The sequence below is a fragment of the Gorilla gorilla genome, chromosome 5 (genome assembly GCF_029281585.2).
Source record: "Gorilla gorilla gorilla isolate KB3781 chromosome 5, NHGRI_mGorGor1-v2.1_pri, whole genome shotgun sequence".
Classification (NCBI taxonomy): domain Eukaryota; kingdom Metazoa; phylum Chordata; class Mammalia; order Primates; family Hominidae; genus Gorilla; species Gorilla gorilla.
This window is the reverse complement of record NC_073229.2, coordinates 108,052,986-108,068,059: the sequence shown is the minus strand read 5'-3', so window position 1 is coordinate 108,068,059 and position 15,074 is coordinate 108,052,986. Positions and strand designations below refer to the sequence as shown.

General features: G+C 38.1%; 1 protein-coding gene across 12 annotated transcripts in view; it reads right to left on the bottom strand.

Moving 5' to 3' along the window:
* CYB5R4 (cytochrome b5 reductase 4) overlaps positions 1-15,074 on the bottom strand; it is a 149,915-nt gene that overhangs the window by 95,618 nt on the left and 39,223 nt on the right. For all 12 annotated transcript variants that reach the window (XR_010134315.1, XR_008681169.2, XR_008681171.2 and 9 more), the window contains exon 4: positions 4,689-4,770. Coding sequence is in view for 3 of the 12 variants with exons in the window: in XM_004044352.4 (XP_004044400.2) it covers positions 4,689-4,770 (82 nt within the window). In the remaining 9 variants the exon portion in view is untranslated. The remainder of the gene's footprint in view (positions 1-4,688; positions 4,771-15,074) is intronic.

The following is a 15,074-nucleotide window of genomic DNA, read 5'->3' as shown; positions in this document are numbered from 1 at the left end:
CAAGTTGTCAAAATTTAAAAAAAAATGGGATAAGCTAACAAAAAATATTCAAGTAGTCAAATGGAAAGGCATCATTTCTTAAGCTGACATCACCTTGTTTTATACAAAAAGAAACTAACATATTTAAAATCAAAGCTTTCAAATTTTTTGTGTTCCAGTATTTCACCAGAAATTCCATAATTATTTCCACTTCACTCATCCATCCCAAAATAATAATAATTAAGGAAGCCAAATGACCATCCTTTTCCTTTTCCTCATTTTACCTAAATAATTTTACAGCTGAAAGGAATTTACAACATACAGCAAATTATCACCTGATCTCCTAAAAAAGGCTGAAAATCAGAGGTCAAAGGACTTGAATGAAATCTACCACTCCAGTAAAAAAGCCAAAATTAGATTTGTCTCTCCTGAAACACAGTCCTATTTTTCTTGGCAATCCAGGAGTTAATATTTCCTAAAAGGATAGTAGGCCTAAAAACCATTTAAACTATACTTCAAAATGAGCTTTATCAACTGCCACATACAAATCTGGCCATTACAGTTTGCAAAGGATCACTGATGTCCCTGCTTGGCCATGTACTTTCATCCAGTCAGTTTTATCTGTCTTTGCTGTTGCAGTTGTGATTATTTGTTTTATCTTAGAAATTCACAGAACATGTATCTATTTTCAGTGTACAATAAGGTCAACAGTTTAATAAATCTCATTTATCATGTAAAACAATTAGTTTTTACCTAAGAGGTTCACAGATTTTGAAAAATTGTCCCAGGTAATTTATTTCTAAGAAGAAAATATTATCTCTTATGATTATTTCTTGCCTGATATGAATAGATTTGAATCTGTCAGAACTTTCTGGATTCTGCAAAATTAGTAGCTCCCCCCCCCCCCCCCACCAAGTCTTTTTTAAATACAAGAAGTACTAGTAGAAAGAGAACTTCCACTTAAAGAATCTGGGTTACCTTTAAAAATTCTCCTAGTCTGTTTTTACAACTCTTTTCAAAAACTGAGTTACAGAAATGGAGGAGACTGTTTTTCACTTTCAAGCATATTTACATCTGAATCATTTTAGTCACAGGAGATACTTTCTTCTCTGAAAAGAAATCTGATGTTTTCTCTTGGTAACTAATTCCATCATTTAGTTGGCTCCATGGCCAATCAAATTTGTATCTTCTCATAATGCTGGTTAAACTGCTTTACTCTGATGAGAATCTTTATTTCCGGAGAGGTCAGAGTCATTTAGAAGGCTGGTGCTGTGATCTAATAGCACTCAGCTCTTCCTTGGTAAGGATCTTTAATTATGACCCAAATCTAGTTTACCTCTGCTGAGCACAGGCACAGGAGGATACCCTGGAATAAAGAAAGATCCAGTAGGAAGTTCTTTTACCAATATGCTCATTCTTTAGTAAACATCTATTGATCATCTTAACATCGATATTGACATAATACGGACATTGACATACCATTTGAATAAAAAGTTAGAAAAATAAGAAAATATATTCAGTCTGCTTATCATACATAAAGATAATTTGGAGAGTCACAACAACAACAACATCAACAGAAACATGTCCTTGGTGTGTGCATGGGAGAGGAAAACAGTAGATGGGAGGCAGAACTATGATAAGGGTGCTTCTTCTTGAATCACATGAGTGCAATACTTATTCAAAAAATACCATAAACGGAATTAAAAATAAAGTCAATAGACTTTTTTTTTTTTTTTTTTTTTTTTGAGACAAGGCCTCTCTCTGTCACCCAGGCTGGAATGCAGTGGTGATATCTCGGCTCACTGCAACCTCTGCCTGGTGGGCTCAAGCAATCCTCTCGCCTCAGCCTTCCGAGTAGCTGGGACCACAGGCATGCACCACTAAGCCTGGCTAATATTTTTGTATTTTTTTTTTTCTTTTTTGTAGAGACAGGGTTTCACTATGTAGCCCAGGCTGGTCTTGAACTCCTGAACTCAAGTGATTCACCTGCCTTGGCGTCCCAAAGTGCTGGGATTACAGGTGTCAGCCACTGTACCCAGATGATACGCTCTTTTTAAGATTGCGTGTGGGTGTAAAAGAGGTATACAGGAGGTGTTATTGAAGCACAGAAGAAGAACGTTTCTACTGGAAGAAATTTGAAAGGACTCTATAGAAGAAGTAGTATTTTAGCTAAGTTTTGAAAATGTGTAGGCATTTGTCAGGAGTCCCTGAAGAAAAGCATTCTAGGAAAAAAAAAATGCTGAGCATTAATTGAATGTTTTACAATTATCTTGTAGCTACATTCCTCATCTCCCTTTCTTATTCCAAAAGGTTGGTATTATGTCACCATCAGATAAGAGCTCAGTCTTGTTGCCAGGGATCTTACTCACAAAGTCCTAAATTTACCATTCTGTATTCCCTTACCTGCTTAGCCTTGCCAGAAGACTTCTTGGTTCTGTATAATGTGTTTAATAACCATTTTTTCCTCTAGAAATTCCTCCATATCTCTAAACAGAACTCTTCATAACACAACTTAGACCTGATTCTTTTTTTTAATTAAATATAATTTTTTTTTAATTTTTGTAGAGACAGAGTTTCACTATATTGCCCAAGCTAGTCTCAAAATCCTGGGCTCAAGCAGTCCTCCTGCCTTGGCTTCCCAAAGTGCTGAGATTACAGGCATGAGCCACCGCACCTAGCCAGGCCTAATTCTTGTTTTTGATTTAAAAGTCATACTTATTTCTCAAATCTTACAAAACTTAATTTTTGCAGTTTTAAACTATCTTTACCTTACTTTCTTCTATTCATCTTTGTAATCATCTTCTGAATCATCTTTCAATTTTATACATCTCTCAAACTTCTAGTTCACTAGCAGAATTAAAATGAAGACTTAATAGTTCAAATCCACATATTCTGAAAAATCCGAGGATTAAAAAGCTTTAAAAATACCAGAGTATTAATTTATCCTAGGATCAGTTTTTCCTCCGTTATTCATTTAATCACAGCATATGCTGTATTTTTAGAAGTTCATATTTTCTCCCCAAGTTGGCTTCACTTGTCATTTTTTTAATCAACTCTGCAATTTGTCAGTTATTTTCCATTCCTGTCCTATCATCAGAGGGATTACGATTCCTTTCTTATCTGGAATCACCTGTACATGAATATACACATGTTCAAAATTCCTCTTTCTATGAAAACAAAACAAATGCTAACACAAACAAAACATCAGTCAGTCATACCACTACAGCAAGACACACTTCCTGTTTAGGTCTGCATCTGCCCCCTAACCAGGGACTTCTTACTTCTACCTCCCATTTTTAATTACCTTTCCCTTAAATCTTTCTGGCAAGAATTACCCAGACAACGGGCCCTATAGCAGAAGGAGCAAATTAAGGCAGCCAGGCTGAGATAGCAAATTTGTCCAGTAAAGCCCACTTCAGAATGACTCCCAGCCTCCCTCTCTCCACCAGTAACCGTCTTACTTCTCCCCTATCAGTTAGTCTCTGAGCTTGTGCTTTGTCTACCTAAATTGTCTCCATTTTACCAATGAGGAAACTGAGGCTTCTAGAAGAAAGAACTTTGACTGACTTTACAAAAGTTGAACTTCCAACTGGCAGGCAGCCCATTCAATAGATGTCTTGTCCTTGCTCACAGTGCTGTGACAGTAAAAGAAATCTTTGAAAGTAATGTCTCAGCCCACTATAGGTCCTGGTGTCTATCTCCATCCTCAGCTCTACAGGTGCCAGAGTTTGCCTAGGATGAACCAAAGAGCTGTCCAATGCATGCGTACCAGCTTAACATGTATGTGCCACTAATACCATCATTTTTAATAATAAAAAACTAATGCATATAAGATGGTTTCTCTACTTCAACACTATTAACATTTTAGGCCAGAAAATCCTTTGTTGTGGGGGTCTGTCCTGTGCAACGCAGGATATTTAGCAGCATCTCTGACCACTATCAATTAGAATGCCAGTAGCATTTACTTTCGTTCTAACAACGAAAATGTCTTCAGACATTGCCAAATGTCCCCCTGAAGAGCAAAATCAACCCCAGTGAAAAACAACTGGCATATACTAAAAGAAAATACATTACAAAAAAGCAGGTAACATTTAATGAGGCAACTCTCTGCCTTACAAAAGGTTTGTTTACCCATGGTTTCTTCAAGTGGGATTTTTCAATTAAATAACTCTGTAGTTTTTAGTAAGATACAATACCTACAAGCCTCAGTATCTGCACTTTTAAACTGCTCTAAATCCCTCTTCCATCTCAGAGCTAGGGGGAAGAAACTGGTTATACTTTAGAAGAAGTTTAAAGTAAGAATAGGGGTTATCTATAGTGAAGGGGCAGAGTTGGAAGGTTCATGGCAAATGGGAGAAAAAGCTGGGAGGGAAAATTTCACTGTATAACTTTTTGTATTTTTAAATGTTTGAATCATGTGACTATATTATTCAAAAAATTAAATTCTAAAAAACTAATCTAAAAATCAACCCTAAGTGTTGTACTCCTCACACTGAACTTTCTCTAAACAACAGTCAAACTTTTAAGGGAAAGTCACAATATGATTCTACAGAAGAAATGAAGGAAAACCTCTGGAGTGGCTAGACCAGGAAGCCAATGAAAATTACAAAACCATAGTGATTTGTATAGACCTAGTTGTTTAAATCCAAGTTAAAAAAAAATACATGTGCACCACACATCCATGCTGGTTTAGCACCAGCACCACTTACCTTTCAGAACAGCAGGTTTAATGGCCATTCTGCCAACCAGGCATTCTTTCAGCATGGATTCATAATTGACCCAACGATGAACCTGGTATGTAAAACAAATGATGGAAAAGCAACATGATAATTCCACAGGATGCTCTCATTTTAGTACGAGCAAAACTAAACTTTCTGAAACCACTCTCAACACACACCTAAAAACTAAGAAGCATATTCAATTAGTCTACCAGGGTGTGATAGAAAGGCTGCACAGATAGAGATTGTTTAGAATAGTATTCTCAAAGTGTTGGGACCTTTGGAAGTTCCTGACACCCTTTCAGGTCTCCATGAGGTCTCAATTTGTTTCATGATAATACTAATAAAAAGTTACTCACTTTTTTTTCAGTTTTGACATTTGCTCTGATGCTATCAAAGCAATGGTGGGTAAAACTGCTAGTATCTTGCATTAATCAAGGCAGTGGGTCCAAACAGTACTAGTAATTATTATCTTCTTCACCACCATGGACAGGGGAGGGAGCATGAGGAAGATATTTAAGAATACTTAAGAATATCCTTCATGAAGTACAAAAATTATTAATTAAATTTTGACCCTTGGGTACACATTTTTATTATATTTTGTGTGACAAAGTGGGAAATTCTCAAAAAGATTAGTGCTACAAAGTATGATGGTTTCCCGGTGAAGAGACACTTAGATGATTGTTTGATTTGCAAATGCAACTAGGCTTTTTTCATGAAAGGCCATTTGGCACATTTTACCTACATAACAAACCTGCACATCCTGCACATCCTGCACATATACCTCAGAACTTAAAATAAATTAAAAAAAAGAAGAAGACATACATGCAGTCATCCGGCAGTGAAAAAAGCTCAATATTACCGATCATTCGAGAAATGCAAATCAAAACCACAATGAGATACCATCTCATGGCAGTTAGAATGGCATTAATAAAAAGTAAAAAAATAACAGATGTTGGCGAGGTTGCGGAGAAAAGAGGATGTTTATACACTGTTGGTGAGACTGTAAATTAGTTCAACCATTGTGGAAAGTGATATGGTGATTCCTCAAAGAACTAAAAACAGAACTACCATTTGACCCAGCAATCCCATTTCTGAGTATATATGCAGAGGAATATAAATCATTCTACCATAAAGACTCATGTACACGACTGTTCACTACAGCACTATTCACAATAGCAAAGACATGGAATCAACCTAAATGCCCATAAATGACAGACTGAATAAAGAAAATGTGGTAGATATATACCATGGAATACTAGGCAGCCATAAAAAAGAACAAGATTATATCTTTTGCAGGAACATGGATGGAGCTGGAGGCCATTATCCTTAGTAAACTAACACAGAAACAGAAAACCAAATACTACATGTTCTCACTTACAAGTGGGAGCTAAAGGATGAGAACTCCTGAAAACAAAGAAATGAACAACAGACACTACTTGAGGGTGGAGGTTGGGAGGAGGGAGAGGAGCAGAAAAAATAACTATTGGGTACCAGGCTTAGTACCTGGATGATGAAATAATCTGTACAATGAATCCTCATGACATGAGTTTACCTATATAACAAACCTGCACACGTACCCCTGAACCTAAAATAAAAGTTAAAAAAAAAAGAACAAAAAAAAATGAAGGGCCATTTATAAGAACTGCTAGTAAACAAACTGATTATTCAGACTCAGATATTTAACAGGTATTTTCTTGAAAAGAAACAAAGTGATTCTACTGCTTCAAGGAAAACAACTGACAGTATTTGTTGTCAGATGCCACTGGTGGAAATTATATTTAAACAACCTTTCTGCAAGGTACCTTCTCAATATGCCTTAAAAGTCTTAAAATAGGCCAGGAATAATTTTAAGGTGGGGTGGCTCATGCCTGTAATCCCAGCACTTTGTGAGGCTGAGGTGAGAAGATCGCTTGAGCCCAGGAGTTCGAGGTTGCAGTAAGCTGATCATGCCACTACATTCCAGCCTGGGCAAAAGAGCAAGACCCTGTTTGAAAAAAAAGGACTTAAAAATCTGCAGCTCTTTCACTCACATATTTAGGAATTTACCTGAGAAAATATTTGCATGTATATAAAGATGTAGGTACCAGGATACTCATCATAGCACTACTTAAATTAGCAAAATACTGGAAACAATCTAAATGCCCAATTGTAAAAGACCGGCAAAGGAAAATCAATATATAATGCCATTCAATACAATACTATATAATCATTAAAATAATCAGCCAAAAAAATGTTGATACTGGAATCTTTACGGTATATTCCAGAGTAAATAAATATGCACTAAAATAGTAAGTATGTAAAGTATAGAAAGAAGATAGTTGACTAGAGGTATTTCATACTTGCCTCCTCCACTAAGAACCAAGATAGTGAATGGATAATTACATTCTGAATAGATCATCCAGAGAGAACACTGAAATTCAACAGTAAAGTGATAGGAGATACCTAAAGCAAGAAATGAAAAGGAAGTGAGGCAGCCTACAGGGCTGGGATCAGCTGGGAGCTGAGAAAGACTCAGGTTGGAGAATTTTAGCAGTCTACATTCCCACCATGGACTCATGCAATCCTAGCCACAGAAGAACCCTTTGACCTTTGCAGGCCCTGACATTAAAATAGAGAGCTGCTGGGAGATTGTGTGATGGCACTGCTCCAGGGAGGGTGCTTGCACTGGGTCTCACAAGCCCCCTGAGACCTAAGCAGCTACAGTAAATGGTCATTTCGGAGCCCTAGCCCCAACAAACTGCACACTGTACTAGAACCCAGCAGAACCCAGACTGAAGTGCAAGAGAAGCATGGCTGCTGCCCCAGGAGTTTAGGTTCAAGGAACTGCCAGCTACCGCACCATGGGCTGAGGCAAGAGCAAGTCACCAGGGCTGAAGAACAGCTGGTACGTTCATTCCCCATCCACTGGCCTAGGCTGCCTACCACTGAAGGCAGCACCACTCTGCCCAGAGGCAGGGTATCACCACAACTGCTGTCTCCCTCCACCTGAGCATTCCACTGATAGCCTGGGGATTGCCCCTGCCTACCATGCCTACCATGGCTGGCCTCACCCCCCTCTGCCTATTCCACAGCACAGTTTGAGGGCCAGGAGATTGCCCAGTCCAGTCCAACACACTGGCACCTGAACACTCCTCCCAGGGGCCTGAGGTTGGACATACCAACTTGGCTGCTATCACCACAGCTAGCACCTCCTTGCACATGCCATCTGCAGGGTTAGAGACTGGCCTGTGCAGCCCATAACAGCCTCCACCAACATAAGCGTGTACCACCTGGGACCCAGAGGTCATCCTGCCACTGCCACTGTCACCACCCATGCCACACCACCTGCCCAGGGGCCCAAGAACTCACCCACTGTTGCCACTATTGGGATCCAACTAGGCCACCAAGAGGCCCAAGAATCAGCTTGCCTTGATGAACTAACCCTGGTGCCAGCATATGCCATCCTGGGGCCCAAGGACAGACACGCTTAGCCCATTGCTCCCACCACTGGGGCCCAAAGACTAACCTACCTGGGGTCCTAGTAACCAGCAAAACTTCATCGCAGCCTCCACCAATAATTGTACCCTAAGACACCGAGGAAGTCACAGTCATCACTGATGCTGTTTACACCTGAAGAAATCATATAGAGACTACACTACTGCACACACCCAGGATCAAAGCCGAAGTGTCCTACCCCACCAACATCACAGATACATCTACAGGAAAAATTTCTCCCATATGAAAGCAAATTTAAAAAAAACTGAAAAAGGGCCGGGCGCAGTGGCTCTGCACTTTGGGAGGCCAAGGCGGGAGGATCACCTGAGGTCAAGAGTTGGAGACCAGTCTGGCCAACATGGTGAAACCCCATCTCTACTAAAAATACAAAAAAATTAGCCAGGTGTGGAGGCGCGTGCCTGTAGTCCCAGCTACTTGGGCGGCTGAGGCAGGAGAATCTCTTGAACCTGGGACGCAGAGGTTGCAGTGAGCTGAGGCTGCACCGCTGCACTCCAGCCTGGGTAACGGGGTGAGATTCTATCTCAAAACAAAACAAAAAACAAACAAACATACCAAAAAAAAAGGAAAGAAGTGACTGTTACACCAGATGTGCAATATCAACATAAGGACACAGGAAACATGAAAAAGCAAGGAAATATGACACTTCCAAAGGAACACAATAATTCTCTGGCAACAGATCACAATCAAAAAGAAATTTATGAAATCCTAGAAAAAGAATTCAAATTATTGATTCTAAAGAAGTTCACTGAGGTACAACAGAACTATAAAAAACAATATAAAAAACAATTCAGAATATGAATGAGAAATTTACAAAAGTGATAGACGTCATGAAAAAGAACCAAACAGAAATTCTGGAACTGAAGAACTCATTGAATGATATACAAAACACATTCAAAAGCAAAGTATTATTTGATCTAAAGAGAGAGAGAAACTCCAATACAATAATAGTGGGGGAGTTCAAAATCCCATTCTCAGCATTAGACGGGATCATCTAGGGAGAAAAATCAACAAACACTGGATTTAAACTGGACTTCAGACCAATGGACCTAGCAGACATTTATAAAACATTTATCCAACGATTGCAGAATACACATTTTTTTTCATCAGCACATATAACGTTGTCCATGACAGACATATGTTAGGCTACAAAACAAGTCTCAACATATTTTTAAGCACTGAAATCCTCTTGAGTACATTTTCAGGCCCCAGTAAAATAAATCAATACTAACAGGAACTTTCAAAACCATACAAATACATGGAAATTAAACAACATGCTCCTGAATCACCATTCAGTCAAAGAAGAAATTAAAATGGAAATAAAAAAATTTATTGAAACAAATGAAAATAGAAATGCAGCATACCAAAACCTGTGGAATAGTAAAAGCAGTATCTAAGGGGGAAGTTTACAGCAATAAATGCCTACTCCAAAAAAGTTGACAGATTTCAAATAAACAATCTAACAATGTACCTCAAGGAACTAGAAAAGCAAGAACAAACCAAAGGCAAAATTAGGAGAAGAAAAGAAATAATAACTGTCAGAGCAGAACTATATGAAATAGATTTTTTAAAAAGATACAAAGGGCCGGGCGCGGTGGCTCACGCCTGTAATCCCAGCACTTTGGGAGGCCGAGGCGGGTGGATCACGAGGTCAGGAGATCGAGACCATCCTGGCTAACACGGTGAAACCCCGTCTCTACTAAAAATACTAAAAATTAGCCGGGCATGGTGGCGGGCGCCTGTAGTCCCAGCTACTCGGGAGGCTGAGGCAGGAGAATGGCGTGAACCCAGGAGGCAGAGCTTGCAGTGAGCCGATCGCGCCACTGCACTCCAGCCTGGGCGACAGAGCGAGACTCCGTCTCAAAAAAATAAATAAATAAATAAATAAATAAATAAAAAGATACAAAGGATCAATAAAACAAAAAGTTGATTTTTGAAAAGATAAAACAAAATTGATAAGCCACTAGCTAGAATAACCAAAAAAAGGGAAGACCTAAGTAAACAAAATCAGAAATGAAAAGGAGACAACACAACTGATACCAAAGAAATACAAAGGATCATCAGAGACTGTTATGAGCAACTATACATTAACAAACTGGAAAACCTAGAGAAAATGGATAAATTCCCGGAAACATACAACCTATCAAGATTGAATCAGGAAGAAATAGAAAACATGAACAGACCAATAACCAGTAGCAAGATTGAATCAGTAATAAAAAAAACTCCCAAGAACAACAACAGCAACAGCAACAACAAAGGACTAGATGGATTCACTGTAAAATTTTACCAAATGTAGAAAGAAGAGTAAATCAAAATCCTCCTCAAATTATTCCAAAAAATTGAAGAGAAGGGAATTCACCCTAATTTATTCTACAAGGCCAGCATTACCCTGATACCAAAACCAAGTAAGTGTACAAAAACAACAACCAAAAAACCCCCACAAAACTACAATATCACTGATAAACATAAATAGAAAAATGTCAAGAAAACACTAGCCAAATGAATTTGACAGCACATCAAAAATATAATAAAACATGATGAAGTGGAATTTATCCCAAGGAGTCAGGGATGGTTTAACATACACACAAATTAGTAAATGTGATACATCACATCAACAGAATGAAAAACAGAAACTGTATGATCATCTCAGTCACACAAAAAAGTATTTCATAAAGTTCAACATTCCTACATAATAAAAACTCTCAACAAACTAGACATAGAAGGAATATACCTCAAAATAATAAAAGGCCATATATGACAAACCCACAGCGAACAACATATTGCACTGGGAAAAGTTAAAAGCCTTTTCACTAAGAACTGGAACAAGACAGGACGCCCACTTTCACTACCCCTATTTAATACAGTACTGGAAGTTCTAGACAGAGCAATGCAAGAGAAAGAAATAAAAAGCATACAAATTAGAAAAGAGAAAGTCAAACTGTCCCTTTTAACAAATACTATTTTGTATTTAGAAAAACCAAAAGACTCCACCAAATACCTTAGAGCTGATAAACAAATTCAGTAAAGTTACAAGACACAAAATCAACATACAAAACTCAGCAGTGTTTCTATACGCCAATAATAAAATAGCTGAAAAAGAAATCAAGAAGACAATCCCATTAACCATAGCTACAAAGAAAGAAAGAAAGCTACAGATAAATTTAACCAAAGAGATGAAAGAGCTCTACAAGTAAAACTACAGAACATTGATGAAAGAACACAACTGGTGAAAGGACACAAACAAATGGAAAGATATACTATGCTCATGGATCAGAAGAACTAGTAACAATCGGAAGGAACATACAGCCCAAAGCAACATGCAGAATCAATGCAATCCTTATCAAAATACCACTGTTATTTTTCACAGAAATAGAAAAAACAATCCTAAAATTCATATGGAACCAAAAACCCACTAGAATAGCCAAAGCAATCCTGAGCAAAAGGAACAAAGATGGTGACATCATACTACCTGATTTCAAAATATATTCCCAGTCTATAGTAACCAAAACAGCACAGTATTGGTATGAAACTAGACATATAAACCAACAGAACAGAGCAGAGAACACAGAAATAAATCCACATATTTATAGCCAACTGATTTTCAACAATGATGTCAAGAATATACACTGAGGAAAGGACACCTTCTTCAATAAAAGGTGCTGGGAAAATTGGATATCCATATGCAGAAGAATGAAAATGAACTCCAATCTTTCACCATATTAAAAAATCAACTCAAAATGGATTAAAGACTTAAAATATAGACCCAAAACTATAAAATCACTAGAAGAAAACACTGGAAAAACACTTCATGACATTGGTCTAAGCAAAGATTTTATGGTTAAGACCTCAAAAGCACAGACAACACAAAAATAGACAAATGTAACTATATTAAACTTAAAAGTTTCTACACAGCAAAGGAAACAATCAAGAGAGTGAAGACACAACATGCTGAATGGGAGAAAATATCTGCACTCTATTTATCTAACAAGGACTGATATCCAGAATATATAAGGAACCCAACCATTAAAAAAAAAAGTAATCCCATTAAGAAGTGGGCAAAGAACATGAATAGACAATTCTCAAAAGATGACAAATAGTTGATGAGTACATGAAAAAATGCTCAATATCACTGATCATCAGGGACATGCAAATCAAAACCATAATTAGATATCATCCTATCCCAGATAGAATGGCTATTACAAAAAAAAAAAAAGAAATAATAGACGCTGGTGAGGATGTAAAGAAAAGGGAACTCAGAAATGAACAAAGCCTCCAAGAAATATGGGACTATGTGAAAAGACCAAATCTACGTCTGATTGGTGTACCTGAAAGTGACGGGGAGAATGGAAACAAGTTGGAAAACACTCTGCAGGATATTATCCAGGAGAACTTCCCCAATCAAGCAAGGCAGGCTAACATTCAAATTCAGGAAATACACAGAAGTCCCCTAAGATACTCCTTGAGAAGAGCAACTCCAAGACACATAATTGTCAGATTCACCAAAGTTGAAATGAAAAAATGTTAAGGGCAGCCAGAGAGAAAGGTCGGGTAACCCACAAAGGGAAGCCCATCAGACTAACAGCTGATCTCTCGGCAGAAACTCTACAAGCCAGAAGAGAGTGGGGGCCAATATTCAACATTCTTAAAGAAGAGAATTTTCAACCCAGAATTTCATATCCAGCCAAACTAAGCTTCATAAGTGAAGGAGAAATAAAATCCTTTACAGACAAGCAAATGCTGAGAGATTTTGTCACTACCAGGCCTGCCCTAAAAGAGCTCCTGAAGGGAGCACCAAACATGGAAAGGAACAACCGGCACCAGCCACTGCAAAAACATGCCAAATTGTAAAGACCATCGAGGCTAGGAAGAAACTGCATCAGCTAACGAGCAAAGTAACTAGCTAACATTTGACAGGATCAAATTCACACATAACAATATTAACATTAAACGTAAATGGGCTAAATGCTCCAATTAAAAGACACAAAACGGCGAATTGGATAAAGAGTCAAGACCCATCAGTATGCTGTATTCAGGAAACCCATCTCACGTGCAGAGACACAGATAGGTTGAAAATAAAGGGATGGAGGAAGATCTACCAAGCAAATGGAAAACAAAAAAAGGCAGGGGTTGCAATCCTAGTCTCTGATGAAACAGACTTTAAACCAACAAAGATAAAAAGAGACAAAGAAGACCATTACATAATGGTAAAGGGATCAATTCAACAAGAAGAGCTAACTATCCTAAATATATATGCACCCAATACAGGAGCACCCAGATTCATAAAACAAGTCCTTAGAGACCTAGAAAGAGACTTAGACTTCCACACAGTAATAACGGGAGACTTTAACACCCTACTGTCAACATTAGACAGATCAATGAGACAGAAAGTTAACAAAGAAATCCAGGAATTGAACTAAGCTCTGCACCAAGCGGACCTAATAGACAGCTACAGAACTCTCCACCCCAAATCAACAGAATATACATTCTTCTCAGCACCACACCACACTTATTCCAAAATTTACCACTTAGTTGGAAGTAAAGCACTCCTCAGCAAAAGTAAAAGAACAGAAATTATAACAAACTGTCTCTCAGACCACAGTGCAATCAAACTAGAACTCAGGATTAAGAAACTCACTCAAAACCACTCAACTACATGGAAACTGAACAACCTGCTCCTGAATGACTACTGGGTACAGAACGAAATGAAGGCAGAAATAAAGATGTTCTTTGAAACCAACGAGAACAAAGACACAACATACCAGAATTTCTGGGACACATTCAAAGCAGTGTGTAGAGGGAAACTTAAAGCACTAAATGCCCACAAGAGAAAGCAGGAAAGATCTAAAATTGACACCCTAACATCACAATTAAAAGAACTAGAGAAGCAAGAGCAAACACATTCAAAAGCTAGCAGAAGGCAAGAAATAACTAAAATCAGAGCAGAACTGAAGGAGATAGAGACATAAAAAACCCTTCAAAAAAATCAATGAATCCAGGAGCTGGTTTTTTGAAAAGATCAACAAAACTGATAGACCCCTAGCAAGACTACTAAAGAAGAAAAGAGAGAAGAATCAAATAGACACAATGAAAAATGATAAAGGGGATATCACCACTGATCCCACAGAAATACAAGCTACCATCAGAGAATACTATAAACACCTCTATGCAAATAAACTAGAAAATCTAGAAGAAATGGATACATTCCTCGACACATACACCCTCCCAAGACTAAACCAGGAAGAAGTTGAATCCCTGAATAGTCCAATAACAGGCTCTGAAATTGAGGCAACAATTAATAGCTTACCAACCAAAAAAAGTCCAGGACCAGATGGATTCACAGCCGAATTCTACCAGAGGTACAAGGAGGAGCTGGTACTATTCCTTCTGAAACTATTCCAATCAATAGAAAAAGAGGGAATCCTCCCTAACTCATTTTATGAGGCCAGCATCATCCTGATACTAAAGCCTGGCAGAGACACAACAGAAAAAGAGAATTTTAGACCAATATCCCTGATGAACATTCATGCAAAAATCCTCAATAAAATGCTGGCAAACCAAATCCAGCAGCACAGCAAAAAGCTTATCCACCATGATCAAGTGGGCTTCAACCCTGGGATGGAAGGCTGGTTCAACATACACAAATCGATAAACGTAATCCAGCATATAAACAGAACCAAAGACAAAAACCACATGATTATCTCAATAGATGCAGAAAAGGCCTTTGACAAAATTCAACAGCGCTTCATGCTAAAAACTCTCAATAAATTAGGTATTGATGCCACATATCTCAAAATAGTAAGAGCTATCTATGACAAACCCACAGCCAATATCATACTGAATGGGGAAAAACTGGAAGCATTCCCTTTGAAAACTGGCACAACA